The 25,673-nt window shown below is 56.7% G+C and overlaps 2 protein-coding genes and 1 long non-coding RNA gene across 9 annotated transcripts in view; 2 read left to right on the forward strand and 1 right to left on the reverse strand.

Moving 5' to 3' along the window:
* Nucleotides 1-2,672, forward strand: part of TXNDC11 (thioredoxin domain containing 11) — a 61,142-nt gene extending 58,470 nt beyond the window's left edge. For both annotated transcript variants that reach the window (XM_047838000.1, XM_047838001.1), the window contains one exon: nucleotides 1,918-2,672. In XM_047838000.1, coding sequence (XP_047693956.1) covers nucleotides 1,918-2,560 — 643 coding nt within the window. In that variant the 3' untranslated portion in view covers nucleotides 2,561-2,672. The remainder of the gene's footprint in view (nucleotides 1-1,917) is intronic.
* SNN (stannin) lies at nucleotides 2,599-12,589 on the reverse strand. Of its 3 annotated transcripts, XR_007147706.1 has the most exons (3): nucleotides 12,460-12,514; nucleotides 4,195-5,696; nucleotides 2,599-2,931 (listed from the first exon to the last, which is right to left on the reverse strand). XR_007147706.1 is itself a non-coding variant. In XM_047838004.1 (2 exons), the coding sequence occupies exon 2, from the start codon at nucleotides 5,607-5,609 to the stop codon at nucleotides 5,346-5,348; it is 264 nt and encodes an 87-aa protein (XP_047693960.1). In that variant the 5' UTR covers nucleotides 5,610-5,696; nucleotides 12,460-12,589; the 3' UTR covers nucleotides 2,599-5,345. The 3 variants fall into 3 exon arrangements, 2 of the variants coding, with proteins under 2 accessions (XP_047693960.1, XP_047693961.1); XM_047838004.1 differs by having other exon boundaries at nucleotides 2,599-5,696; nucleotides 12,460-12,589; XM_047838005.1 differs by lacking the exon at nucleotides 12,460-12,514 and adding an exon at nucleotides 9,715-9,737 and having other exon boundaries at nucleotides 2,599-5,696.
* Nucleotides 12,590-12,826: 237 nt separating this feature from the next.
* Nucleotides 12,827-25,673, forward strand: part of LOC125154185 (uncharacterized) — a 68,365-nt gene continuing 55,518 nt past the window's right edge. For all 4 annotated transcript variants that reach the window (XR_007147707.1, XR_007147710.1, XR_007147708.1 and 1 more), the window contains exons 1-2: nucleotides 12,827-12,941; nucleotides 23,601-23,779. This is a non-coding gene — a long non-coding RNA (uncharacterized LOC125154185). The remainder of the gene's footprint in view (nucleotides 12,942-23,600; nucleotides 23,780-25,673) is intronic.

Raw genomic sequence — 25,673 nt, forward strand, 5'->3', positions numbered from 1 at the left:
GTGGGAAAGCACTTGAGCACGCGTGTTAGGCAGACTCACGGGGATGGCGCCCTGAACTCTGCTCTGAAATAGCGTGCTTACAGAGGTCGTTTTCAGTCATGTGAAGGTCTCCCACCCACGCTCCGGTCCCTCGGCAGCCCCCTCCCGGGGCAGTTCGGGTACTCTGCCCTACAAGACCGGGTTTGCGCCGCCTAGGTGGGTCTCGGCGCCGATCCGGCCTCTGCTCATCCTTCCCCGCCTGCACCCCACAGGCACCAGGTGGTTTGTAGTCGTCGAATGGCTGGGAGGGCGCAGTCGAAGAAAGCTTCTGGAGGTTAAGAAAACCATGTTTTGTTTTGTTTTTTAAATTTTTTTTTTTTCAACGTTTATTTATTTTTGGGACAGAGAGAGACAGAGCATGAACGGGAGAGGGGCAGAGAGAGAGGGAGACACAGAATCGGAAACAGGCTCCAGGCTCCGAGCCATCAGCCCAGAGCCTGATGCGGGGCTCGAACTCCCGGACCGCGAGATCGTGACCTGGCTGAAGTCGGACGCTTAACCGACTGCGCCACCCAGGCGCCCCTAAGAAAACCATGTTTTAAAGTAGGGCGTGGTTATATATTTACTCTGAATATTTGACTTTTCCACTTCCCTGAAAGTCTCCCTGAGTGTGGTATAAAATGGGGCATATGCGATTTTAATTTCCCTGTGAATACTTATTTCATTGGGAAAGAGCTACCCATCAGTAGAACACCTTTTGTCTTAGGTATTTGGCCCCTGGCTTTGTGTGTGGCGAGGGCTCGTGAGCTTGTAATGAGTGGTTTCTGGTTGGGCTTTGAAAGAACAGTATGATTGATTTTAGGCTAACGCTCAGCTTTCAGGTAACTCGTGCCCTCCTTCCAACAGTCCCGTGAGGGCAACAACACTCCCGTCACCCCTTCCACGGGTGAGGGGGTGCAGGGGCGCAGAGAGGCCGCCGGGCTGGGCACTCACGATGGTGGGCGGCAGCCTTACAGGTCTGCCTGGCAGGTGGCCCTGCCTCACCCCCGTTGCTTTAGGACAACGTAGCTGCTCTTTGCCCACCTTGTGCGTCAAGCTGGTGGCTCTGATGTAGTGCGGCCAGATTGTGCATACACAGGTCACTGTACACACGCCAGACATTTTGGTCATCAGGCAGTTAAATGACAACTTCTCAAAAGGGATTTTCTGCATCAGGGCTTGCAACAGAGTTTTGGGGGAAAACCCCCTTCCTACGTCGCTTTGCTTCCTTATTCTGTGCTCTCAGGGCAGGGCAGCCTTCCTTTCTCACAGTCCCTTGGTGGGTCTGTTTGACCGGAGTCAGGGCCTGAGTGACACTTCGCCCATTTTGCTAATAACAACGTCTCCAGATGTTGCCAGATGCCCGTGGCAGGGGGCGGGTTATAGTCTCCCCCAGGTAAGAACTCCTGCTCTGAATAACGCGTCCTACCGGCTGGCTGAAGAAATCCGGCTGAGTGTTCAGTCTTCATTTCACCAAGCACTTTGACGGCCACGGGGTGACACAGGTGACGTCCTGCCCGGGGACGCCCTTCCTTACCGGCCACTGGGCCTCCCAGAGCTCGAAGAGGCCCCTCTGCCCACACGCTGCCGGTGCCCTCTTGGGCCTGGGAGCTCCTTGTCTTGCTTAGAAGGTTGTTAACAGAAACTGAGCTCTTTGTCTTGGGCACAGACACACAGTTGAGATAAGCGGCCTTAATTACATAACAAGCACAGGCGACAGGCTCCGCCTTGTAGAAACATTTTTGCCCAGATAACATTTTCCTTGCTGACTTCTGGTAAGTAAAATCCTCAGAATGTCTCCTGGTGGGAAGCCAACGGCCCGGCCTCCGGTGGCAGTGCCGTCCGGACGGAGCGTGTTGACGGGGCTGTCCCCTCTGACTCCTTTCCCTCTCTCTCCAGGAAGGACCGCAGTGTGAAGTACCCCGAAGACCTTCCCATCACCCTTCCCAATCTGCTGAGGTTCATCCTGCATCACTCGGACCCGGCTTCTTCCCCTCGGAGCCGGGCTGATCCTCCCACCAAAGAGTGTGTTCAGAGCGAGGCCGTCTTCCAGCAGGGGCACATCTCCCACTTGGAGAGAGAGATCCGGAAGCTGAGGGCGGAGATCGGCGCCCTGCAGCGGGCGCAGGGGCAGGTGGAGGCCCAGCTCTCGAGCGCGCGCAGGGACGGGCACCGGCTGCTGCGGCAGAAGCAGAGCCTGGAGGCGCGGCACGGGCTGCTCCGGCTGCACAGCGAGCAGCTGCGGGCGCTGGCCGAGCGCAAGGCCCGCGAGCTCGAGGAGCTGGCCCGCAGGCTGCAGGAGCTGGCCGACGCCTCGCAGGACCTCCTCACGGAGAACGCGTGGCTCAAGATCCTGGTGGCCACCATGGGGCGGAAGCTGGAGGGCCGGGACGGAGCGGACGAGCTCGCTCCCCCGCGAGAGGCCCGCCCCGACCGCCCCGAGCCTTCAGGTCCCCCCCGGCTCCCGGGCAGCGCCCCTCCGCCTCCCAACGTCAGCTCCGCGCCGGCGTCCGAAAGGAGCGAGGAGAACAGGACAGGCTGACTTGTAAAACGACACGAAGAAATCCGAGGAGAAAGCTGTAGGTTGGGAATATATTTATGCAAATTTTATTGAAATTTATTGTAAATAAAGATTTTCTCAGTGGTCTAGAAAATCACGTTGAGTGTCATTCAGCTTTTCTTGGAACAGGGATGACACCCCTCCACTCATGGCACAGATTTGGTAGCTTTGAGACGGAAGCAGTAGCCCAGCCCAGCCCGTTTGAAGATGTGGCTGAAACGTCGGTCGGCGTCTCCGCGGCTCAGCCACCGGGTTCCCTCCCCACCCCCCCTGTTGCTTCTGTGAGGACTCGCGGGATGAAAGGCTGATTTCCTGACCGGCCCGTTGGAAGACCTCAGCACAACAGTCGGCTCCTGAGAGAGAACCGAATGAGAGGCCGTGACTAAGCTGTGTGATTCGTGGCTCTGGCCTCTATGCTAAAAAAAAAAAAAAAAAAATAGCTGTCGATCCAGGAACAATGAGCGCTATTATGTGGTGGTTCTCAGCCTCTCCAGGCACTCCCAATGGCCCCACAGAGACCCCCCCCCACCCCCGCCACTGGTGCCCCGCTGTGCCTGTGACCGTGGCCAGGCACCCACCCACCGCCACGGCAGGGATGACACCCCTGGCAACCGGGGCATCATGGGATCTAGGACCCGCCAGGAGCGGGACCCAGGACAAAGTGGCGGTTCATGGTTTCAAAACCCAAACCTCCCTGGGACCACCCCGGTCGGGGTCAGCCCCGGGGTCCTCGGCTCCCCAAGGGGACGCAACCTGGGCGTGTGCTGCTGGCTGGCTGCGGGAAGGAGAGGTAGAAAGCCTGGAAGTTCTGAAATGCGGGGAGAACGGATCAGACACCCCAACGCCTTCCATGTTTGTGTGGAGGGCCCTTCAGCAGGCCAGCCATCTCCCTGATCTTCTGCCCAGCATCTTGGAACGAGCTGGCCCCCTCCGGCCCCCGGGGGCTCCGAGGGGGTCTTGCCTGACTTCTCAGGCTCAGCCATCCCCATTTAGGGGCCGACATCTCTCCTGGGCTAAATAAGGCCCAGCCTCCTGCCTTGCCCAGGCTCCTGGGTAGCCCCCTGGGGCATCTCATTCCTGCCTTCAGCTCACCCGGCTGAAGAGCTACCCTCCTCCCTCCCCCCGAGCTGATGCTTCACGTTTGACCCCCAGTTTAAGTGCCGCCAAAATGAAGTGTTCGCTAAGCTCCTTCCTTGGGGGTTCCAGAAAGTAGATGAGTTCAACTGCTTTGTTGAGGAGACTTGGTGAGGCCAGAGGAGCCTCGGCCAGCCTGAGCAGGAGGCCAGAGCTTGGGAGGGGGAAGGGGTGGGCTGGGAGTGGGGTGGAAGCCGCGGAGGGCCAGGTTTCCCAGGTGAAGCCCAGGCCGGCCCCCAGTTTACTACGAAGGATGCCTACACAAGCCACGTTTTAATCACCATAGCTGAGGATGTGCTTCGGGATTGGGATTCACAATCTTAGCGAGTTCACCCAAGTGGGACGCCTTGGGGATGCAGGCTTTGGGGGTGCCAGCCCCACCGAGACAGCCACCAACTCATCTTCGTGGAAACCCGGTCCTGAACCTGACACTCACTCTCCACCCACCCACCCCCCCGCACCCTCCCCCAGGCGCCCTGTACCAGGGGGCCGTTCAGGCAGGTGATGTGCTCACAACCCTGGGCAGCACTCGGGACTCTCCGAGCCAGGTCGGGGTACTCTCCCAGGTGGCCCGCCAAGGAAGGAGGGGCCCGGGACCCAGCAGGTGGGTGGTACTCTGAGAAGAAAGGAAACTAATGTGTGAACGGGGGAGGGAAAAACCCCTCGAACCTCCCCCCCACCCTCCAGTGCAGAAAATACTAAATACAACAAACAAAAAAGCACAAGTTCCTCTTTCCCGGGCCGGCTGGTTTCAGATGGTCGGTCACGGCCACGGGCTCTGGTGTTTCCAGCGAAGCCTGCGCTAAGTGATGCCGGGGAGGGGGACAGCACGGCGGGGGGGGGGGGGGGGGGGGGGGGGGCGGGGCAGGGGAGAGAGTGTTCGGCCTGCTCGAGAAACTGCTCCGCCGCCAGGCCGCCCGGCAGCCCTCGGGACGCGTGCCCTGACTCGTCCTTCACCGGCTCGCCAGCGGCAGCGGCCTCCTTGCAGTAACTCCGCTCTCAACAGGAACTGGTCTCCGGCGACCGAAGCAGGGGCGTGTGGTTCCTCCATCCGTTGCCAGCCAAGCAGAAATCCCCACAGCACCCCAGCTGCTGAGCCACGACACTGAGAACGGACGGGTCACGTCCTCTGCCTGCACACGCCCTTGTGGAGACCCCTGCGCCGTGCACCGCGGGCCCTCCCGTGTCCCAGGCCCCCGCCCCCGGCGGAGCCTTGCGTCGGCTCATCATCGCTACGGTCGGTCCCACGTGCTCTACACGGGATCGTTAAAAATCAGCAAAGGAGGCTCTAAGCACATGCTTCCGGGGCCTATTTACACTTCGGAGGGTTGTGAGTCCCCGCGTTACAGAAGTAGCTCCGTCCGGAACAGGCTCAGCTAAACATTCAAGTAACAAGAGCGCTACGGGGTCGAGAGCCCCGGCGAGGTCAGGCCTGCCCACTGCCTGCAATGGGCAGTCCCACCAGGAGGCCGAGGGGACGCCCGGGGCCACTGGGTCCTGGCTCAGGACGGCCAGGACGTCGGGAGTCCGTGCATGCGGTGACGAAGCCCGGGGAGGCCGTGCCAGCAAGCGTCAGCCCCGCCTCTCAGCGGCCCCCGCCCGCAAGCGGGCCTGGGGGCCTCGGCATCCCGGCTCAGCCGTGGACTTCTGGGCCACTGGGGGTCAGCTTGGCCTTCCTCTCCACGCACGGTCCCTTGGCGGAGTACTGCACCAGCAGGAAGGGCTCCTTGGTCTCGCCATCCCCCACGATGCTCTCCTCGTCTTCCGACTGGCTGATGCGCTGCAGCCGCAGGTAGCACCAGCAGCCCAGGATCAAGGCCCCCAGGGCCGCGATGGCGATGAGGATGACGATGACCGTGACCACGCCCGTGGTGGGGCTGTGGTCCATAATAGACATGGTCAGCGCCTGGGGACGCTTCCGCGGGAGGAAGCTCGCAGGGCGGTCGGCTCAGCGAGGCTGGAACTCAGGGTGGACGCAAGGGCCCTGGAAGACAAAGCAGGGGTGAGGCGCCGGCGGGACCCCGACAGCTCACGGGCTCGGGGTGGGGGACGGGGGCTCTCCGACAGGGCCTCTCTGTAATCAGATCTCAGGCCTGACCGCCCTGCCCTCATCCCAGTAAAAGACACTGGGAAATGACATCAGTCCCTCTCTCAGACAGGCGGCATGGGGAAGTCACCCAGTCTTCTGGAACACCTGGGAGAGGGAGATGCAGCCGGCCTGGGAAGAGCCAGAAGCAGCCTGGTCCTGGACCGTGGAGGCACTCAGGATGGCTCTGGGGAGGGCAGGGAAGGGCGGGACAGAGCGGACCCCACAGGCTCCAAGCTCAGCGGCAGGCACAGGACCCAGACTGCGCACGGGTCAGTACACAGTGCCTGTCACTACAGATGCATCAGGGCCACGCCAGGGACACAGGGGACCTGGTGTCCGGATGCTACGTTGGGCGGGGTGGGTGAGACCCAGGGAGGCGAGGCGGAGGCTGAGCTGGCAAGAGGGGCCGGCCCTTGGGGAGGAGTGTTCCTGGCAGGGGAGTGGCGTCTTTGAAGGCTCTGAGGCAGGAGAGGGCCTGCTGCTGAGAGGGCGCAGGAGCCGCAGGCGGTGGGCAGCTGGACCCGAAGCGTCAGCTGGTGCCGGTGGGCGGCCGGACCACGTCTGGCCGCTGCAGGCTCAGACCAGCCCCTCCGCCTTGCGGGGCCTCGGGGTCCTCCTCTGTTAACGGGGCTGGGGACTGGCACAGACGGCCGGCAGCGGGAGGCACAGCACATACAAAACACCCAGACGCATCCAGTGATGGTGGGCGAGGCTGGAGGTGCTGAAGCCAGCGGGCTCCCCTGGGTCCCAAGACCCTGCACTTTCTGGCTTCTCCTCCTCACCTTACAGGAACCAAATGATAGTGACTCGCACCCGACTGGTGTGAGGGTGGGGAAAAGCCCGCGCCCACCGGGCACGCAGTAAGAGCCAGCTGCGGGATCCATTTCTCTGGTAAGAGGGACGTCAATGCAAGGACGCAGCACTGGACAGGGAGGTTTTCCCTCCAGACAGGATGGAACTTGACGTCCTTGAGCAATCACCGCCTTAATTAGAAATGGTTCTCACCCACACCAGGGAGACTCCCCGCCCGCCCAAGGCCAGGCTAGCCTGAAGGTCAGAGGCAGCTAAGTCCACGCCCCTGGAGTCTGTCCTGGGACCGGGGCCCCCCGAGTACGGCCCTGCCACCGGTGCTCACGTTTGCAGAGGCGTCCTGGGCAGGGGGGGGTGGCACTGTCCCTGCAGTCTGCCCCCTTCTTCCCACCTGCAGGGTCAGGCTGCTGTGGTCACGGTCAACACGCTCCCTGGCCCACCTGTACGGGTGCACTGTAGCCAATGCCCGGTCCCCCAAAGGAAAAGCCCCAAGTCCTTACAAGTGACCTACAGGGCCTGACGGGACGCATCCCTACCTGCTGCTTCTCCCTAGCCACAGTGACCCCACCGCCTCTGACCTCCAGGCCTTTGGCCCCGCAGGTCCTCCTCTGCCCCAACGCTCTGCTCCCCTCGCCCTTGTCCAGTGGCTCTCAGCTGGGGCGACTGTGCCTCCCAAGGGACATTTGGCAATGTCTGGAGACATTTTCGCCGTCACCACTGGCTGTGGGGGTGCTATTGCTATGGAGTGGGCAGAGGCCAAGGATGTGCTAAACATCCCACAGTGCCCTCCACGAACAGAGATCGGGCCCCAAACATCAACAGTGTGGATGGAGGGTGAGAAGCCCTGATGCTGTTGACGCCAGCTCGGGGGGTGGGGGGGATGCCTTCCAGGCTCCGCAGCCCAGCGGGGAGAGTCCAGGAGGGTCTCCCTCTTCAACTGCACCTGCTCTCCCCATCCCCCCTGCCCACCACTCCCTCCAGGGCGCTTGCTTCAGTGCGCAACCCTGGCTCCCACAGCACGGCCATCTGGTTAGCACTCGCCTCCCCCATCGGGCTGTGTGCTCCAGGAGGGGCCCTGCACACTTCTGTGCTGCCAAGTGCACAGGCTTATCCTGGCTTGTTCCCTGTCCTCGGCAGGGCTGCCATCGGCTTCCACAAGCCCTCTCAGCCTGTCCCCCCAGGCCTCCAGACGGGACAGGTAGCCCCCCGCCCCCTCCGCACACCCCGAGACGGCCTGCCAGCTGGGCGGGGGAACCTGTCCCCACCCCCAGGCTCTCCTCCTGCTAGGGAGGACAACCCACGTGCCTCGTCCCTCTCCCCGGACCTCTTGTGTCCAGGGCCTGCTGGGGCACCTGCCTTCCCACCAGGCCCCCGGAAAGGAAGACAGCGCGGTGTATCAATTCGGAAGGGGAAGTGTGTGTGTGTTTGGGGAGTGGGGGTGGTTTGGGGGCAGGAAGTGGGAAATCAAACAGTGGCAGCAAGATGGAGGGTGGGGGGACCCCAGGGGCCGAACCTGCCGGGGGGCCTAGGAGGCACCTACAAGTCCAGGGGGAAGCCAAGTGGCCCCTGGACTGATGAGGAAACGGAGACAGCAGCAGCCCCAGTTTAAAGAGACCCTTCGAGAGCAGTGGTGACCTCCAAGCCGTGTCTGCTGCACCTGCCCCAGGCCAGGAGGACTGGGCAGAGCCAGGTATGGGCCTCTCCCCGCCATGAGCATAGAGCCGGGTGACCAGGCCATGGTCATGACCGGCCTGTGCTCCCTGGCACCCCCCCGGAATGCGTTTGCTTATTCCCTCATTCACTCGGCAACATTTACTGGGAACTGATTAAAAAACAAAAAGTCTCACCACGTCATCCGCTGCTCAGAATCCTCCCTGGCATCAGCAGAGAATCAAAATCCCCTCCCCCCCCCCGCCGCCTTCCCACCTCAAGGCCTCTGAACTTTCTGTTCCTTGTGCCTGGAATGTTCTTCCTGGATTGTCCCATGACTGGCCCCTTCCTATTATATGGGACTTCCTCTGCAGGTGCCTCTGGGAAGATATCTTCCCAGACCACCCTGGCTCCAGATGCCCCGCCGCCCCACGCCTGCCACCGCCTTGCACAACTTTGTGTTATTCCCTAGGGCTCCCTGCTACCTGAAGTTCTCTCAGGTCAGAGAACGTGCCGCCTTGGCCGACTCTGAGTCTGTAAGCAGAGGGCATTGTCCATCTTGCCCACGGCTGATCCCCAGCCCTATTCTCAGCACACAGCAGGCGCTCAATAAATGTCTGCTCAGAGTTCCAAGCCTGGGGACAGAGTGATGAGATAGAGGGGCCCCTGCCCTCATGGGGATCATGGTCAGCAGCACCCCACCCCCCACCCCGAGCCAGCTCTCCAACCCAAAGCCACTACTGGGACCCTACACGTGCATCCCCGCACCTGTCCCAACCGACTCCTGCCAGAGGCTGGCAGCCTGAGAGCGAGGGCAGAGGCATCGTGTGCAGGTGGATCCACAGCAGGCCTGAGCCCATGAAGGGCAGCTGCCTCCACGTGCTGGGGGGCAGGGAGAGGAGGGGGCCACCGAGAATCAGAGCCCAGAGGAAACCTGAAGCATGAGGGCGGCTGGCTGGTTCCCCCTGCACCCCCTTTGGCCCGGGCTGGACCCCACCTCTCCTGGACTTCCCTCATGCCCTTCTGAACCAAAGTAGCTCCTGCAATCAGCAGACACTTCACCCTGATCCAGGAAAGCCCACGGGGTGGGATCAGGAGGGCCACAGCTTGGGCCGGGTGGATGCCCAGGATGGCGTGTGGGAGACCCGGACCCCAGAGAACGATCATCAAGGAGTTAACATTCATTCCGTATGTTTAATCCTCCTAATGACCCTGCTCACTGGTCTCAACCCCCCCTTTACAGATAAGGAAACTGAGGCACAGAGAGTTCGAGTAGATTGCTCAAGAGTGAAGAGCCAGAAAGCAGGATGTGCCCCCAGAAGTGGAAGCCCAGGCGACCAAAGGAAGGGGTCTTCCAAATGCAGAGGATGGGGCCAGACTGGTGAGGGGGTGGGAGCGGGGGTGGGGGAGGGGGAGGGGGGTGGGCAACAGAACGTACTCCCTCGTCCCCCACCTCAGCAGCACGTCCTCACGAGCTCCCTCGGTCAGGACAAAGATCAGCACTGGAAACCTGAGGCCATCTGGATTCCCTGCAACATACAGGACCAACCCTCCACCCTCCCACTCTGAGGACCCCCAGCCCTGCCTCCCTCGACCAGGGTGGCCTGTCCCTCAGGTCTCCCCCACAGCTCCTGCAAAAACAGGCTCTGAAGCCCCGCCTCCCAGTCTACTGAGGCCGCCCCCCTGAGCCCCCCATTCCCTGCCCCCTCTGCCCACCAGCAGGTTCAAAAGGACAGTCCCCACCTCGGCCACCAGCAAGCTGAGGGCAGATGCCTTTCACTGTCCTGCTCTCCCTCAAAGGCCCACAACTGAGGTCTTCCCCAATGTAGCACTGGGGTCCAGTTACCTGCCTCTTCATGGGACCCCAAAATGGAGCCTTAACCCCAGTCCACGGGTGACCTTACACACTCAGGCCCAGGGGGGCCACGGCTAGCAACAGGATTCACACCCCCACCTCCCCCGCCGCCTTCCCCCCTCTATTGGGAGCTGTTCTGACCTAGCCACGCAAACTGCCCCGCATGGCCTCAGTTTCTCCGTGTGCAAAGTGGGAATGAGGCCCTGACCTCACCCCCCAGGCTGTGGGGAGGATGAGCGGCGATAAGCAATGGGAAAACGGAAGGGCCATGGGGCCATGGGGTTTGCGTGTCACCAGGCACCACGCCTTCCTGGTGCCACAGGGAGGACAGTGAGCCCTTGGGACCACCTCCGCCTCCTGTCCCCAAGGACCTGCCTCCCAGGAGGGTACAGAGCCCGGTCCGGGCCTGTAACCACACACAGCCTCTTCCTCAAGGACACCTGCCACCTTCTCGCTTAACTGGGCATATCACGAGTGTCACCCCGCCCAGCAGGACACCAGCTCGCCACCCCAACCCTGCAGCCTCCATCTCTGGGACGACCCAGCTTACATGGGCCCCTGTTTACAGTGCTTGTGGCACTGCCCCTAGGGGTTACACCATGCCCCGCGACAACAAAGCCATCTATCTGCCAGGTGTGCCAAGAAACCAGACTCTGCCCCTTGGGGGGACCCCAGTTCACAAGCCAGAAACATTTCCTGCCTGGTTTTCCGATTAGGAACACAGGATTGCAGGGAGGACGCAGCTGAAACATCTACTTCGTGCCAGGCCCAAGCAGGCGCAGGGACCCAAGGATGCATCCCGTGAGGTTCCTGCACTCCAAAACCCAGGATCGAGAGCAGCAGGGATGCCGATGGGAAACTAACCATCACGGGGCTGTGCCCAGCCACGTAGCCAGTGTCCCCTCAGCCTCCGTCACCCACCCAACCATACCCCAGCCCCCCCCGAAGAGGAAGCTGGCACCAGAACCCCCTAGGTTCCCCGCGGGCAGAAGAGGAAGCTGGTACAGACTGAGCCGAGGGACTGCCCCAAGGTCAGTCTTGGTCTTGCGTGGCCCAGGCCTGAGGCTCATGCCCCCACCCTGTGAATCAGCCACTGGTCATTCTCACAGGGTCAGCCACTTGGCCCAACGACTCTGGCAATAACAGTAGATGCTGAACAAAAGTTGGCAATGATTACTTTGTGCTAGACGCTGAGATGCTGAACGCTTCACACGGATCAGCTCTCCTTTCAGCCTCAAAACAGCCCTAGTGTTATCACTATGCCCACTTTGCAGATAATATGCGGCTCAGAGAAGTTCAGTCAATTGCCCAAGGTCACACAGCTCAGAAGTAGCCGCAGAGGGATTCAAACCCGGGCAATCTGCATCTGGAATCCCAGATTTCAACCCTAACAGGGAAATATCATATTCTTGACCCCCACCTCCCCACTCCCCTGCCTCAGGCCCAGGTGAACCCCTGTCCCGCCGGGGCAGGCAGAGTGAGGAGGGCTCGATGCTGGGGACACAGGGATGACAGGCGCCGGGCAGCTACCGCGTGCCTAGCGCGGTCGACGTGCAGGCGCGGTGCCAGACGAGCTCCACGCACCCTCTCATTTAACCCTGCCAGGCGACGCCATCTCCACCCCTCCACCAAGGAGCTGAGTGAGGCTAGAGGGACGAAGGGGCTCAGCCTACTGGGGGACAGCTGGAGGGGGAGAGACAGCTGGAGAAGCGACTCCAGTCTGCCCGCCCGGGGGGACGGAGGAGGGGGGGCGCCCACTATACCCAGTCATGCCCACGCCGCGCAGTCATTGCCGATGGAACCCGGCACCAAATGCTGCGGCCCGTCCTCAGTTTCCCCACCTGCGAAATGGGCGCCAGATGTCGCCAGCAGCCGCACTCCCACCCCTAACCCCCGGAGCCCGCCGGACCACCCTGGGGGATGCCAGGACGCCCGCCTTCTCCGTTAATTTTAAATATCCCGAGGAGCCCGGCGGCCGGCTTGGGGCGCGGAACTGCGGGCCGCGGTGGCGGGCACGCAATGGGGGTGGGGGGAAACACCCGCTCCCCGCAAAGCGGCCGCCGCCCCCCGCCGCCTCCTTTGTCCCGATCTCGCCGCAGCGCAGCGGACAAAGAACCCCCGCCCGCGGGCGCGGGCCCCCCGGAACAGACCCTCCGCTCCCCCCCCGCAGCCGCGCCCCCGCCCGGGCCGTCCCTCCCCCGCCGCGGCGACCCCCATCCCCACCCCCACCCCGGCCCGCGGCCAAGCCGCCCCTCGCAAGCCCCCAGCCCATCGGGGGCCGCCCCTTCCCCTCCCGCACGTCCCCGCCCGGTCCCAACGCCCGACCCGTCGGGCTCCGCTCACCATGGCGCCGCCCGCAGTCCGGCCCGATCGCCCCGCGGCAGCCCCGCGGGCCCGGCTCCGCCCGCCAGCTAGCCCGGTCCGGCCGCCGCGCACCGTCGGGACGCTGGAGCCCCGCTCTGCGGCGGGCGGAGCATCTCCGGCTCCGCCCCGGCGGGAGGCGTGGCCCGCTGGGAGCGGCCAATGGAAGCCCGCGCTGGGACGGCGGGGCGGGGCGGACCGGGGCGGGGTCACGTGCGCGCGGGGCCGGGACGGCCCGGGAGGGGCGGGGGCTGAGCGCAGCTGGCAGCCCTGGGGGCGGGGGCCGGGGGCCGGGGGCGGGGGCCGGGGGCCGGGGGCGGGGGCGGGGGGCGGGCTCGGCCTCGGCGCGCGCGGATTGGGCGCCTGGGGCTGTGCGGGACGCCGGCGGCGGCTCTCCCTCCAGCGCCCCGACGCTGCCCCTATTCCCGCCCACTCACGGAGAGGGAAACTGAGGCGCGCCGCAGGTAAGGGTGTAGCCTGGAAACGGGGAGCGGCGGAACCCCGGGCCGGGGCAGCAGAGAGGCGGGACCTTGGAGTTGAACCTGCTAGTCTGGGGAAGGAGCAGGTCATTCACTCGTCCATTCATTCATTCATTCATTCATTCATTCATCGTTCGTGCTTCCTTTGGCTCCACACTACGGAACACCCACGGGTGCCGGGCTCGCCGGTGGCCACGCGAACAGACACGAACACGACAGACAACGCCCCTGCCCGCACGGAGCTCTCATTCAGGTGCGGGCTGAGGCCGCGGGGCATTTGGCCGCTTGTAGTCATGGAATTTAATTTACGAACCCTGGGATTAGCCCCCACCAGGTGCCACGACTTGTACTAACCGCTCAACACACTTCTTCGACCCGACCTGGGACGGAAGAACCAACCCAGGCTCCAAAGTACTGAAGTACCCCCAGCCCTCTCGTGATAGAGGTGGGATTCGAGGCCGGGCCTTGTCTGCCTGTAAACCCCAAGGTGCCAGTTAGTAATCTCCATTTGTCCACCCAAAAAGGCAGTCCAGCGAGATGACACTCCCTTTGTGGCCAGCTGGGGCCTACAGGAGAGGTGAGAGTGGGTCCTCCAAAGCCTCTGTGGCCCAAGTTTCCAGGCCCCCCCCCGCCCCCGTTTCGAAGGCAGGAGGGGGGCAGGGGGAGCCCCTCATCCTGGGAGCTGGAAGGCTTGTCTGCTGTAACAGTCTTCCCAGCCTCCAGCAAAGCCTCTGGGAGAAGATGGGAAGACCCAGCTCACCAGGCCTGGTGGCCAGGCCCTCCTTACTCCCCCCACTCCAGCACAGCTGGCCTCTTTCCAGGTTTGCACGCACCCAGCTGTTTCCCCGCTCTGGGCCTTGGGCAGTGCTCTTTCTTCCTGCTGCAGCATTCTTGCCCTTCACCTTTCAGATCTCCACAGCAGTCCCCTTCATTATTCTCCCTGGTCTGTCTCTCCCCCTCAGGACTGGGTCTGTCCTTTTCTGCCAAGTCTGCAGAATCGCACCTAGGACCCAGTAGGTGCTGAATATGGGGATGATGCGTGAATGAATGAATGAATGAATGATCACACTGCAGAATTGCGGGCCTGGCCCCACTACACCCTAGCCCAGGAGGTCCAGATGGTGAACTGGGGGAGGGGGGGGGCGGGTGGCTGGAGGGGGTGTAATTAAGCGGGAACAGGGGACAGAGAGGCACAGGGAAGCCCAGCTCGAGGTCAGGTACCCCTGAGGCCAGATCAAGCATCTCAGAGCAGCTCCTGGCCCCTGCCCAGAGGAGCCACACCTGGGAGCCCAGAGCAGGAGGAAACAGGTTCTTCCCAAGGAGCCAGTTCTAGCGGGTCTGGACAGCCCCATCCTTAGTTGGCAAAGACCTCATTAGTGGTGAGAACATGGCAGGGGTGAGCTCAGAACCCCAGTGCCAGGACTGGCAGATGAGTGAGGAGGCCAGGGACACTCTGGGGAGAAAGATTCTGGGAAAATGCCCCATGACTTAAAAGTTGAGAGACCTCTGGGTTCAAATCCAGCCTTTCCTGCTGGCTAGCTTTGGAAAAGCAGCCTACCCTCTCTGTCCTTCGTGTGAAAATGGGGGTGGGAGTTAGGTCACCATCACAAGGTCATTGTGGGCCTGTCAAATGCTTGGTTCTGATGCAGAGGAAGCAATCCTACCCATTCACTCTTACAAAATTTTTTTTAATGTTTATTTTAGAGAGACAGAGAGAGAGCGTGAGCAGAGGAGGACGAGAGAGAGAGGGAGACACAGAATCTGAAGCAGCTTCAGGCTTTGAGCTGTTGGCACAGAGCCCAATGTGGGGCACGAACTCACAAACTGAGATCATGACCTGAGCTGAAGTCGGAGGCTCAACCAACTGAGCCACCTGGGCGCCCCGGCTCTTAACATTAGTAACAGGGGCAGACAGGTGTAGAGTGAACTTGGGCTTCACCATGTGGAATTGGGGCAAGTCACCGCACCTCTCTGAGCCTCAGGCTCCTCCTCTTCACAGGGGGTCCCATGAAACCCACCCGTGGGAATGCTCAGAGGTGGGGGGCTGGTCGTAGGCGACCTGGGACCAGGCTTCCTCTTGTCCAGAGTGAGTTGTTTCAATAACAAGAACACGAGTAACAGTAGCAACAGACAGCAAGCACCACATATGCATAAGCACATTTTAACTCCATTTGAGGGATGGGGAAACTGAGGCACAGAAATCACCTGGAAGTTGTGATAAAATGCATATTCTGACTCAGTGGGTCTGGGCCTAAAGTTCTGCTTTTCTCACAAGCTCCCAGGGGGTAGTGATGGTTTGTGAACTGTGCTTGGAGCAGTGAGAGGTGAGGCCCTTGGCTAGAGGTCACACAAGTGGGGGGCCCCCCCGAGCCTGTTTCGTCCTCACATTGTAGGCTGCCGAGTGCCCTTAACCGTGGCTGTAACTTCCTGCCTGGCCCCGGCCTTCTCCCCTACAGAGAAGAAGCAGGAAGCGTAGGTCCCCTCCCCAAGCCCATTTCCTCTGTCAGGGCCCCTGCCACCTTCCTCCAGGGTGACATCTGGCCCTTAGAACCTCCCAGCCCCCAGCATCTCCCAGGGGGGTCCTCTCTGTTGATGGCGTGGAGCTTCTCAGATGCTCATTAGCCAGGAAGATAATTAAGGGCGAGCGATGAGTTCACCCTGGCTCCCTGGGGCTTGCTGAGACCCAGCTGGGCCTGCCCTGTGCCAGCCTGGCCCTGTGCCCGCTTCCCTGGGGTGCTGGAGGGGCCGGAACCAGGGAGGGGCTTTCTGGGGAGCAGAGAGGTGTCAGCCAGCTGACTCCAGCTGGGCTTCCCTGCTTAGCCACAGCTATCAGGCTGGGTCTCCTCCCAAAAGGGTTCCAGGCCTAAATACAACTGGAAACGGCGGGGCCTTCGGGCCGTTTCCCAAAGGGAAAGGTGACCCATTGGTGGGGTCTGCAGGGTGGGGTTAGGTAGGGCACAGAGAAGCCGTCACGTAGCTCTGAATCACACAGCGATTGTCTGGTTCAAGGGGAAGAAGCTTCACCTCCTGTTACGCAGCTGTAACATCCCTTGAAGGCTGGCTCAGCCCCTTGTCACCTGGAGAGAGCAGACCCTGGGCTCAGAATCTTGCTCTGTCTACACCCTTGACCTAGAACTTAATAGCGTGTCGTTCTCTGCCTATGTATGTTTGCAGTTACTTTCTCTTTGTGGCACAGGTATTGCTTTGCCATTGATGATAGTGATATACCCATAGCTTATTATATCACCCTAATATTTAGTGGGGTGGGAAGAGTGAGTCACCTTGAAGCAGAATGTAACGGAAGATAAGTGTAGAGGTGACACGGGAACAGGGAAGCAAGGGGACGGTGGCAGATGGTTGGATGAGATGGGGAACCTGTCCAGCCGGCCAGAACTCAGGTTAGGAACCCCAGGTGCACAGAATTGCGGGCACATCATAATCCGGATGATGGTATATTCTCTTGGGTCCTTGCAGGAACTGCTCTCGTTTTCTTGAATATTTTTTAAGGATTTATTTATTTTTGAGAGAGAGAAAGAGAGTGCACGAGCAGGGAGGGGCAGAGAGACAGGGAGACAGAACCCGAAGTAGGCTCCAGGCTCCGAGCTGTCAGCACAGAGCCCAGCGCGGGGCTGAACCCACAAACCGTGAGATCACAACCTGAGCTGAAGTTGGATGCTTAACCGACTGAGCTACCCAAGCCCCCTTAAAAATTGCCATAATTATTTTAGTCACATACTACGCCCGTCCATCAAAAGCTAGGACCCTAACAATGGCCAACATCTAATCCCGAGGCAGCCCTCCCATCCCTGCCTTGTATCCTGTCTGTCTCTCAGCCTGCTTTCCCTTTTGATTGGTTTTATCATACCCACATCCTAAAAAATATACAGGCACACGGTGGAGATAGTGTCGATTTTTTCCAGACCGACATAGTAAAGCAAATACCGCAATAAAGCGAGTCAGATGCATTTTTTTGGCTTCCCAGGGCATGTAAGAGTTATGTCTACACCACACTGGAGCCTATTAAGTGCGCAGTAATATTAGGTCTAAAAAAACGATGCACATGCCTTTAGCAATTCTAAAAACACACTAGCCATCGTCTGAGCTTTCAGTGCGTCATAACCTTTCTGCTGGTGGAGGGTCTTGCCTCCATGTTGATGGCTGGTGGCTGCTGAAGGTGGGGGTGATGGCTCTGGTAGTTTCTTAAAATGAGACAACAGTGAAGTTTGCCGCATCGATGGCTTTCCTTTCAAGAACAATTTCTCTGTAGCACGTGATGCTCCTCGCGAGCATGTCACCCACAGTGTAGAGCTTCTGTCCAAACTGGAGTCAGTCCTCCAAACCCGCTGCTCCTTCCTCCACTCGGTCTCTGGAATATTCTCGATCCCTTGTTGTCGTTTCAACCATCTGCACGGCATCTTCACCAGGAGTAGATTCCATCTCAAGGAACCACTTTCTTTGCTCCTTCATAGGAAGCAGCTCCTCATCCGTTAAAGTTTTATCATGACACTGCCGCAATCCAAATAGAACAATAATGAAAAGGTGCGGAACATTGCAAGAATTACCAGAATGTGACACAGAGACACAGAGCGAGCAGATGCTGTTGGGGAAAAAGGCACCCATAGACTTGCTCAGCACAGGGTTGCCACGAACTTTCAGTTTGTAAAAAAAAAACACAGTGTCTGTGATGCACAGTGAAGCGAAGCGTGACAAAACAAGTTCTCCCTGTGTTTTTAATTTTAGTTTCTTCTCGCTAACTTTATTAGAAGACTGCATTAGCTTCTTGGGGCCGCTGGGACGCATAACCACAAACCTGGCGGCTTAAGACCATAGAAATTTATTCTCTCTCAGCCCAGGAGGCCAGAGATCTGATATCAAGGTGTCGGCAGGGCCGTGCTCCCTCTGAAGATTCCAGGGAAGGATCTGTTGTTCCCTGTCGCTCCTGGTGGCTGGTGGCCAGGCTTGGCAGTCCTTGGCCTGTGGACGCGTCACCCCAGTCTCTGCCACCGTTGTCACAAGTCATCTCCCCTGTGTGTCATTGTCTCTCCCTCCCACCCCCCAACATTATTGAAGAGTAATCGACAAATATAACTATATATTTAAAGGGTACAGGGATGCCTGGGTGGCTCAGTCGGTTGAGAGTCCGACTTCGGCTCAGGTCATGATCTCTCATTTTGTGAGTTCAAACCCCGCATTGGGCTCTGTGCTGACAGCTTGGAGCCTGGAGCCTGCTTCCCATTCTGTGTCTCCCTCTGTCTTTGCTCCTCCCCCACTCTCTCAAAAATAAGTAAACATTAAAAAAAAATTTAAGTATACAATATGATGATTTGATACACATACACATTATGTATCAAGATAATTATATCGTGATGCTGAACATCCTTCTCAACCATGCATATACATAGTATATCAAGGTAATCGACACACCCGTCCCCTCACATGCTTGCCTCTGTGTGTGTGTGTGTGTGTGTGTGTGTGTGCGCGCGCGCACGTGTGTGTCCCACATCTTCTTCATCCATGCATCCGTTGATGGACATTAAACCTTGTCTCCATGTCTTGGATCTTGTGAATATCGCTGCAGAGACATAAGGGTACAGGTGTTTCTTCAAGATCTTGATTTCCTTTCCTTCAGATCTATACCCAGAAGTGGGCTTGCTGGATCGTAGGGTAGTTCTACTTTTAATATTTTGAGGAGCGTCCATACTGTTTTCCTTCCTGGCTGCACCAGTTTCCATTCTCACCCGCAGTGCACCAAGGCTCCCCTTCCCCACTTCCTCCCCAACACTTGTCTCTTGTCTTTGTGATGACAGCCATGCTAACGGATATGAGGCGGTATCACCTTGTGGTTTGGATTTGCGTTTCCCTGGTGGTGAGTGATGTTGGGCACCTTTTCATCTACCTGTTGGCCATTCATGTATCTTCTTCGGGAAGATGTCTGTTCAGGTCCTTAGCCCATTTTTTCATCGGATTGTTTGCTGTTTTGGCTATTGAGTTGTATCAGCTCTTTATATATTTGGGATCCCATTCTGTAGATTGCCTTTTCGCTTCATGGATGGTTTCCTTTGCTTTTCATAAGCTCTTTGGTTTTATATAGTCCCACTTGTTTGTTTTAGCTTTTGTTGCCTGTGCTTTTGGTATCTTATATAAGAAATCATTGCCAAGACTAACGTTAAGACTAACATCAATGTTTTCTTCTAGAAGTTTTATGAGTTGAGGTCTTACGTGTAAGTCTTTGATCCATTTTGAGTTAATTGTTATGAGTGATATAAGACAGGGGTCTGGTTTCATACTTTTGCATGTGGATATCCAGTTTTCCCAATACCACTTATTGAAGAGACTTATTTTTCACCTCTGTGTGTTCTTGGTACGCTGGTCAAAAAAATTAGTCGACCTCGTGTGGGTGAGGCCCATTCTAACCCAGTATGACCTCATCTGAACTTAATTAATCACATCTGCAAAGACCCTGTTTCCAAATAAGTTCATATTTACAGGTTCCAAGGATTAGGACTTGAGTATGTTTTGGAGGAGGGGGAACACAATTCAATCCACAACAAAGGGCATCCAGGCCACCAAAAAATGGGATCAGGGCATATGAATCTTCTGGGACTTAGTTTCTTCATGTAATAGTATGTAGCTAAGATTGACCCATAATAGTTCACTTGTTTTAGCTGTTCTGTCCTAGTCCACCAGGTCACTGGACCCCTGATCCATCACCTCTCCTGTGGATGGCCTTTTGGGCCATGTCTCATTTGGGTCGTGTCCCACTTGGTGTTTGTGGGTTTTTTTTTTAATTTTTTTTTTTGATGTTTATTTATTTTTGAGAGAGAGGGGGAGACAGCACCAGCGGGGGAGGAGCAGAGAGAGAGGGAGACACAGAATCTGAAACAGGCTCTGGGCTCCGAGCTGTCAACACAGAGCCCGACGTGGGGCTCAAACCCACGAGCCGTGAGATAATGACCCGAGTCAAAGTTGGACACCTAACTGACTGAGCCACCCAGGCGTCCCTAAAGTGGTTGTACTAATTACATTCCTACCCTCAGCATGTGCCACCCAGGTCCTTTCTGACACTTGGTATTTTTAGATTTGAAAATGTTTGCCAATTGAGTATAAAATTATTTCCAGTTGAGATCTTGATCTGTATTTCCTTGATCACTAATGATACAAAGCATCCTTCTCAACCCTACGGACTAAAACATCTTCACATATACTTTCTACTAAGGTTCTGCAGCTTTGTTTTAGACATTTGAGTTCATAATCTGTCATCCTTCCCAACACTGAGTTCTCAAGGAGATTTACCTATAATTTCTATTAAAGACTTTTAAGTGTTTTTTGTTGATCGTTGGCATTAAGTCTTCAATCTAGAGTTGAGCTTTGTATAGATGGTACGAGGTAGGGATTGGTCGTATAATCTCAGGGGCTTTTGTAGGGTAGCAGGTGTATTTGGGGAACAGTGGGACAGGACATTCGACTGGAACTCTGGAGTGTACTGGAAATCGCTCACCGGATTTTCTCAAATTCTGCTTTTTCAAATTCTGCTTCTCGCATGGCCTGTCGCCTGTGAAATCTTAAGCTTCATGTCTGTGAGCCTCAGTTTCCTCATCTGTACGACAGTGGATACTGCCCTGGGTATGGAGATTATATGAGTTAAAATATGCAGAATGCTCCCCACGTTGCCTGGTACACAGCATAAGAACACTGACTAGCATTTATTGAGCACTTACTGTGTGCCAGGTCACTTGCCGAGTACTTGATATGTGCTATTAAGTCAGTGGGCCCCTGGCAACTCCATGAAATACATGTTATTCCTTACCGTTTACAGATGAGAAAACTGAGTCTCAGTGGGGGTGAGTAAATCCTCTGAGGGCACACAGCTAGCATGCAGTAGAGGACTCGGACCCTGGCAGTCTGGCTGTAGACCCCCTCATCCATCACCACGACCCATCAAAGCCATTTCCTTTCCTTTCCTCCGTAGTCCAGAGTCCAGCCCCTGGGCCTGGGGAGCGGAATGGCTGCCTCTCCAGGAGGAAGCATCTGAAGGTTGAAATGGAGGAGCGGTAGGCAGTGAGGTTGACCCCCCTCCCCCGATTCCCCTGGGGCCCCTGCCTTTGACTCTGAACTCATGAGAGGCTGTTGGGGAAGTCCATCCAGCCTCTCCCTCCACAGGCCATAAACCAGATGAATCACGGGCCATAATGTTCCCCCAGGGTCATCCATTATTCACAGCTGCCATCCTGGGCCTGGGGTGGCTTTGGGGTCAGGCAGGAATTACTCCCAAGGCCCGGCTCCCCGAGGCTTTTATCCACAGCTGAGCCTGAGCACACAGCCCTCTTGTGTACATCAGAGGGCTGGGGGCTTCCCACCGAGAGAACACGGAGACTCCAGCACGTGCTGTAGGCCTGTGGCCGCCAGTAGACAAGGGGCTCAGAGCTGCCTTTGAACCCAGCTTTGTCACTTTCCAGTTACTGATCGCTGGAGGTGCTGTTACTACATTTGCTCCTCCAGGGACGGTGTCCCAGCCCCGTTTAGAGTATAAAGGCAGAGTGACCCCTCAGGGAGTTGCAGCCTCCTGCAGGAGACAGACCCCTGATGTGCTGCATGCAAAAAAGGGCTTCTAATCAGCCAACACGTCCCCCCCGTGGAAGCTGGTTCAAGGGAATGATTCATGAAAGGGCTGTTTATTGAACACCTGCTATGTGCCCCATAAGCTTCTGTGGTGACCACCAGTCATGTCCCCACCTCCGTGGCCCTTACAGTCCAGTGCCCCAGGAAACGCAGGGCCCTGCTAGAGGGAGACCTCCCGGGGTCAGTCCGCGGCCACACTGGGACATGGGCTGGGGGCAGAGGGCTCCCAGGTCTGTGCGTGGGTGGGGTAGGGACTCATGAACACCCATCCCTGAAACTACAAAGCCCATGTCACCCACACCTGCCTGTTGGAAGACTCTGCCTCAGGGGCCAGAGTAAGAGTGGAGTCCCCCGGAACCACTCAGACCTGAGATTGTCTTTTGGCGTGTATGAGTTTATCGTTGTACAACAAACTCCCCAACCCTTAGCAGGCATGTTTTTTCTTGGAGGTTCTATGGGTCAGGTATTCCCCAGTGGCTCAGCTGGTTGGTTCTGGCTCAGAGTCCCTCATGAGGCTGCGAACAAGAGGCCATCCAGAGCTGCAGTCACATGAAGGCTTCACGGTCGGAGAACCCACCTCCACGCGGCTCTCACTCACCTGGCTGTAGGCAGGAGGCCTCCATTCTTCACGGAGAGGGCTTCTCCACAGGGCTTCTTGAGTGGCCTTGCAATATGGCGGCCGGCTTCCCCAGCCTGAGTGATTCCAGATAGGGAGCAAGCAGAATGCTCGTCACGGAAGTCAGCCCCCATCACTCCTACCATATTCTGTTCCCTAGAAGTGGTCACTAAGTCCAGCTCACAGCTCCACTTTTTGAGGGAAGGGGTGTCAAGGAATTTACTTGAAAATCCCCCATGGAATATACTTGAAAATCCCCACACTGGGTGACCTTGGGGAAGTCCCTTCTGTGTCAGCCTCATTCTTGTCATCTGTGGGACGGGGGTAATGAGCCATCACACCTGCCTCGCAATTGCCGTGATGACAATGAGACAAGAAGATACAAGTGCAGGGCTTGTCATGTGAGAGACATCCCAATCAACCCCAGTCATTGATAGCACTGTGAGTATTTAAAGGGACTTACCCAGAGTTAGCCCCCATTCTCTTTGCCCAGTGGGTCTCAACCCTGCCTGGCTGCACAGGAGGATCACACACAGAGTTTTAAAAATAGAAACACCCATTTGGGCACCTGGGTGGCTCAGTTGGTTGAGTGACCGACTTCGGCTCCGGTCATGATCTCGCGGTTTGTGAGTTCCAGCCCCGTGTCAGGCTCTGTGCTGACAGCTCGGAGCCTGGAGCCTGCTTCAGATTCTGTGTCTCCCCCTCTCTGTGTCTCTCTGTCTCCCAATACTAAATAAACATTAAAAAGAAATAGAAACCCATCTCTGAAACTCCCACCCCATTTTCTGATTCAGTAGGTCTTGAACGGGGCCTCTAAGTCCCCATCTTTTTTAAAGCGTCCCAATTAATTCTTATTTGCCACCAGGGCTGAAATCAGTGTCCTGACCTGGGAATTCTTAAGTCACCCACCAACAGATAAAATGTAAGGAAGAAATTAAAACCGAAGGAAGGGAGGTCCCTATAATTCAGTACTTCTCAAAGCATGGTCCTCTGCGTCACCTGGGAACTTGTTAGAAATGCACATTCCGGGGCTCCTTGGGAGGCTCAGTCGGTTAAGCGTCTGACTCTTGATTTCAGCTCCGGTCATGATCTCATGGTTCATGTGTGCTAACAGCACAGAGCCTGCTTGGGATTCTCTGTCCTCTCTCCCTCGCTCTCTAGATAGATAGATAGATAGATAGATAGATAGATAGATAGATAGATAGAAAGAAAGAAAGAAAGAAAGAAAGAAAGAAAGAAAGAAAGAAAGAAAAAGAAATCCACATTCTTGGGCCCCACCCAAGCCTACTGAGTCAGGAGCCCCATCAAGCTGTGTTTCAGCAGCTTCTCCAGGTGCACAAGCCAGAGACCCACGACTCACTGCTCGCACTCTCTCTCTCTCTCTCCTTTGCTCCCTTTGGTGAAACAAGTTGCCACGTTGGAGGGGACCAAACGGCAAGGAACCGAATGCTGCCAACATCTAGTGAGTGAGCTTAGATGCAAATCCTTCCCCAGCCAGCCTGCGAATGAGACCACAGCCCAGGCCGACAGCCTGTGAGAGACCCTGAGCTGGAGGAGGCTACGCCCAGACTCCTGCCCCACAACAACCGTGAGATAACTTTTGCTGTTTTAACCCGCTAAGCTCTGTGGCCATTTGTTGTGCAGCGGATAGATAACTGATAGGAGGGTGGATACTGGCAGGACCGAAGGAACTGCAGGAGTAATCTAGAATCTGTGTTAAAGGAGATTTGAGAAAAGTTCAAGGCGTAGACCTTGTTTGGATCCTGATTTGAACACACTCATTTGAACAACATATTGTGGTTTTTTTTCATTGATATTCAGGGAAATGTGAATACCGCAGGGATCCTGGATGATATTAGGGTATTATTGTTCTCTTTTATTTGGTATAATAATACCACAGTTGGAGATGAGCTTTCAGATAATCAGGTGGAGGGGTGCCTGGGTGGCTCAGTCGGTTAAGTGCCCGACTCTCGGTTTCAGCTCAGGTCGTGATCTTACGGTTTTGAGTTCAAGCCCCATGTCGGGCTCCGTGCTGACAGGGCGGAGCCTGCTTGGGATCCTCTCTCTCTCCCTCTCTCTCTGTGCTCCTGTCCTGCTCGCACGCTCTCAAAATAAATAAATAAACGTCAACAACTAAAATCATCAGGTGGAGGGATGCCTGGTTGGCTCTGTCTGAAGAGCGTGCAACTCAGGATCTTGGGGGTGTGAGTTTGAGCCCCACCTGGGGTGTAGAGATTACTTAAATAAATACAAAACTTAAAAAAAATCAGGTGGAGAGGGGGTGTATATGTCAAACAAAATGATTGGCCACGAGTTGACGGTTGTTGAGGGTAAGTGTGGTGTTTAGAGGCTCCCTTTCTATTTTCTATGCCTTTGCCAATGTTTGAAATTTTCCATAATAAGAATTTTGTTTTTATTTTTTAACGGTGTGAGCCGAATGTGCCCATTTTACAGATGGACAAAGCAAACCCCAGAAGCAGACAGGAGGATTGGAGGGAGTTTGGGATGGGTGGTACTTAGGTCATTGACCCTGAGGGCTATACCTGGGCCCCACCTGTGTTTTGTTCATCATGGGGAAGGGGCTTGTGCACGGACTCTGGGGTCTGCTTCCCCGCCTGAGGCTGGGTGTGGGGAGGGATGCCCCTGCCCTCTGAATCACAACTTTCCGGCACTCCATCCGAAGCACCTGCTGGCTGGCTATTATGTCTATACCCATGAGGGGCATCTTTTAAGTGCATGAGTGTTAATGTCCCTTATGTTGTAATATATGAAGTCATCGCAAGGAGTATATTACCATGTTTTAATTTAGATCTTTTTTTTTAACAAGATACTTAACCAAAGGGACGAGCCAGGCTCCCTCCCTTCTGTCCTCCAGTCATTTCCCAAAGCCAGCGATCTCATTCATTCATCCATCAGATGTTTGTTGAGTACCTACTATGTTCCAGACACCGTGCTAGGCTGTGAGGTCCGATAGGAATACGATAACGAGCCTCAAATGAGAGCCGCAGGTGAAATTTTAACTTTGCAAGGAGGTGCGTTTGAAAAAAAAAAAGTAGAAAGAAACCGGTGAAATTAATTTTTATAATATGTTTCTTTAGTTTACTATACCCAAACCCAGGATGCGGAACCAATTGAAGAATTATTAATGAGATAGCTTACATTGTTATTTCTTCCTGGACTAGCCTGCTGGGGCTGCATAACAAAGTCCCACAGGCTGGGGGGCTTACAGACCTGAAATGTACTTGCTCACAGCTCTGGAGGCGGGAAGTTCAAGGCCAAAGCGCGGGAAGAACCGGTTTGTCCTGAGGCTTCTCTCCTTGGCCTGTAGATGGTCTGCTTCTGGCCGAGCCCTTAGGTGGTGTTGTCTCTGTGCCTGTGTCCCTGTTTTCTAATCTCCTCTTATAAGGACGCCAGTCACATCATATTAGGGCCCCTCTTAACTGCCTCATTTTACCTTCATCACCTCTTTAAAGGCCCTGTCT

The sequence above is a fragment of the Prionailurus viverrinus genome, chromosome E3 (genome assembly GCF_022837055.1).
Source record: "Prionailurus viverrinus isolate Anna chromosome E3, UM_Priviv_1.0, whole genome shotgun sequence".
Classification (NCBI taxonomy): domain Eukaryota; kingdom Metazoa; phylum Chordata; class Mammalia; order Carnivora; family Felidae; genus Prionailurus; species Prionailurus viverrinus.

Bases quoted from the DNA above. Each gene is read 5' to 3' on its own strand.
- SNN (XM_047838004.1), bottom strand. From the start codon at position 5,609: ATGTCTATTATGGACCACAGCCCCACCACGGGCGTGGTCACGGTCATC.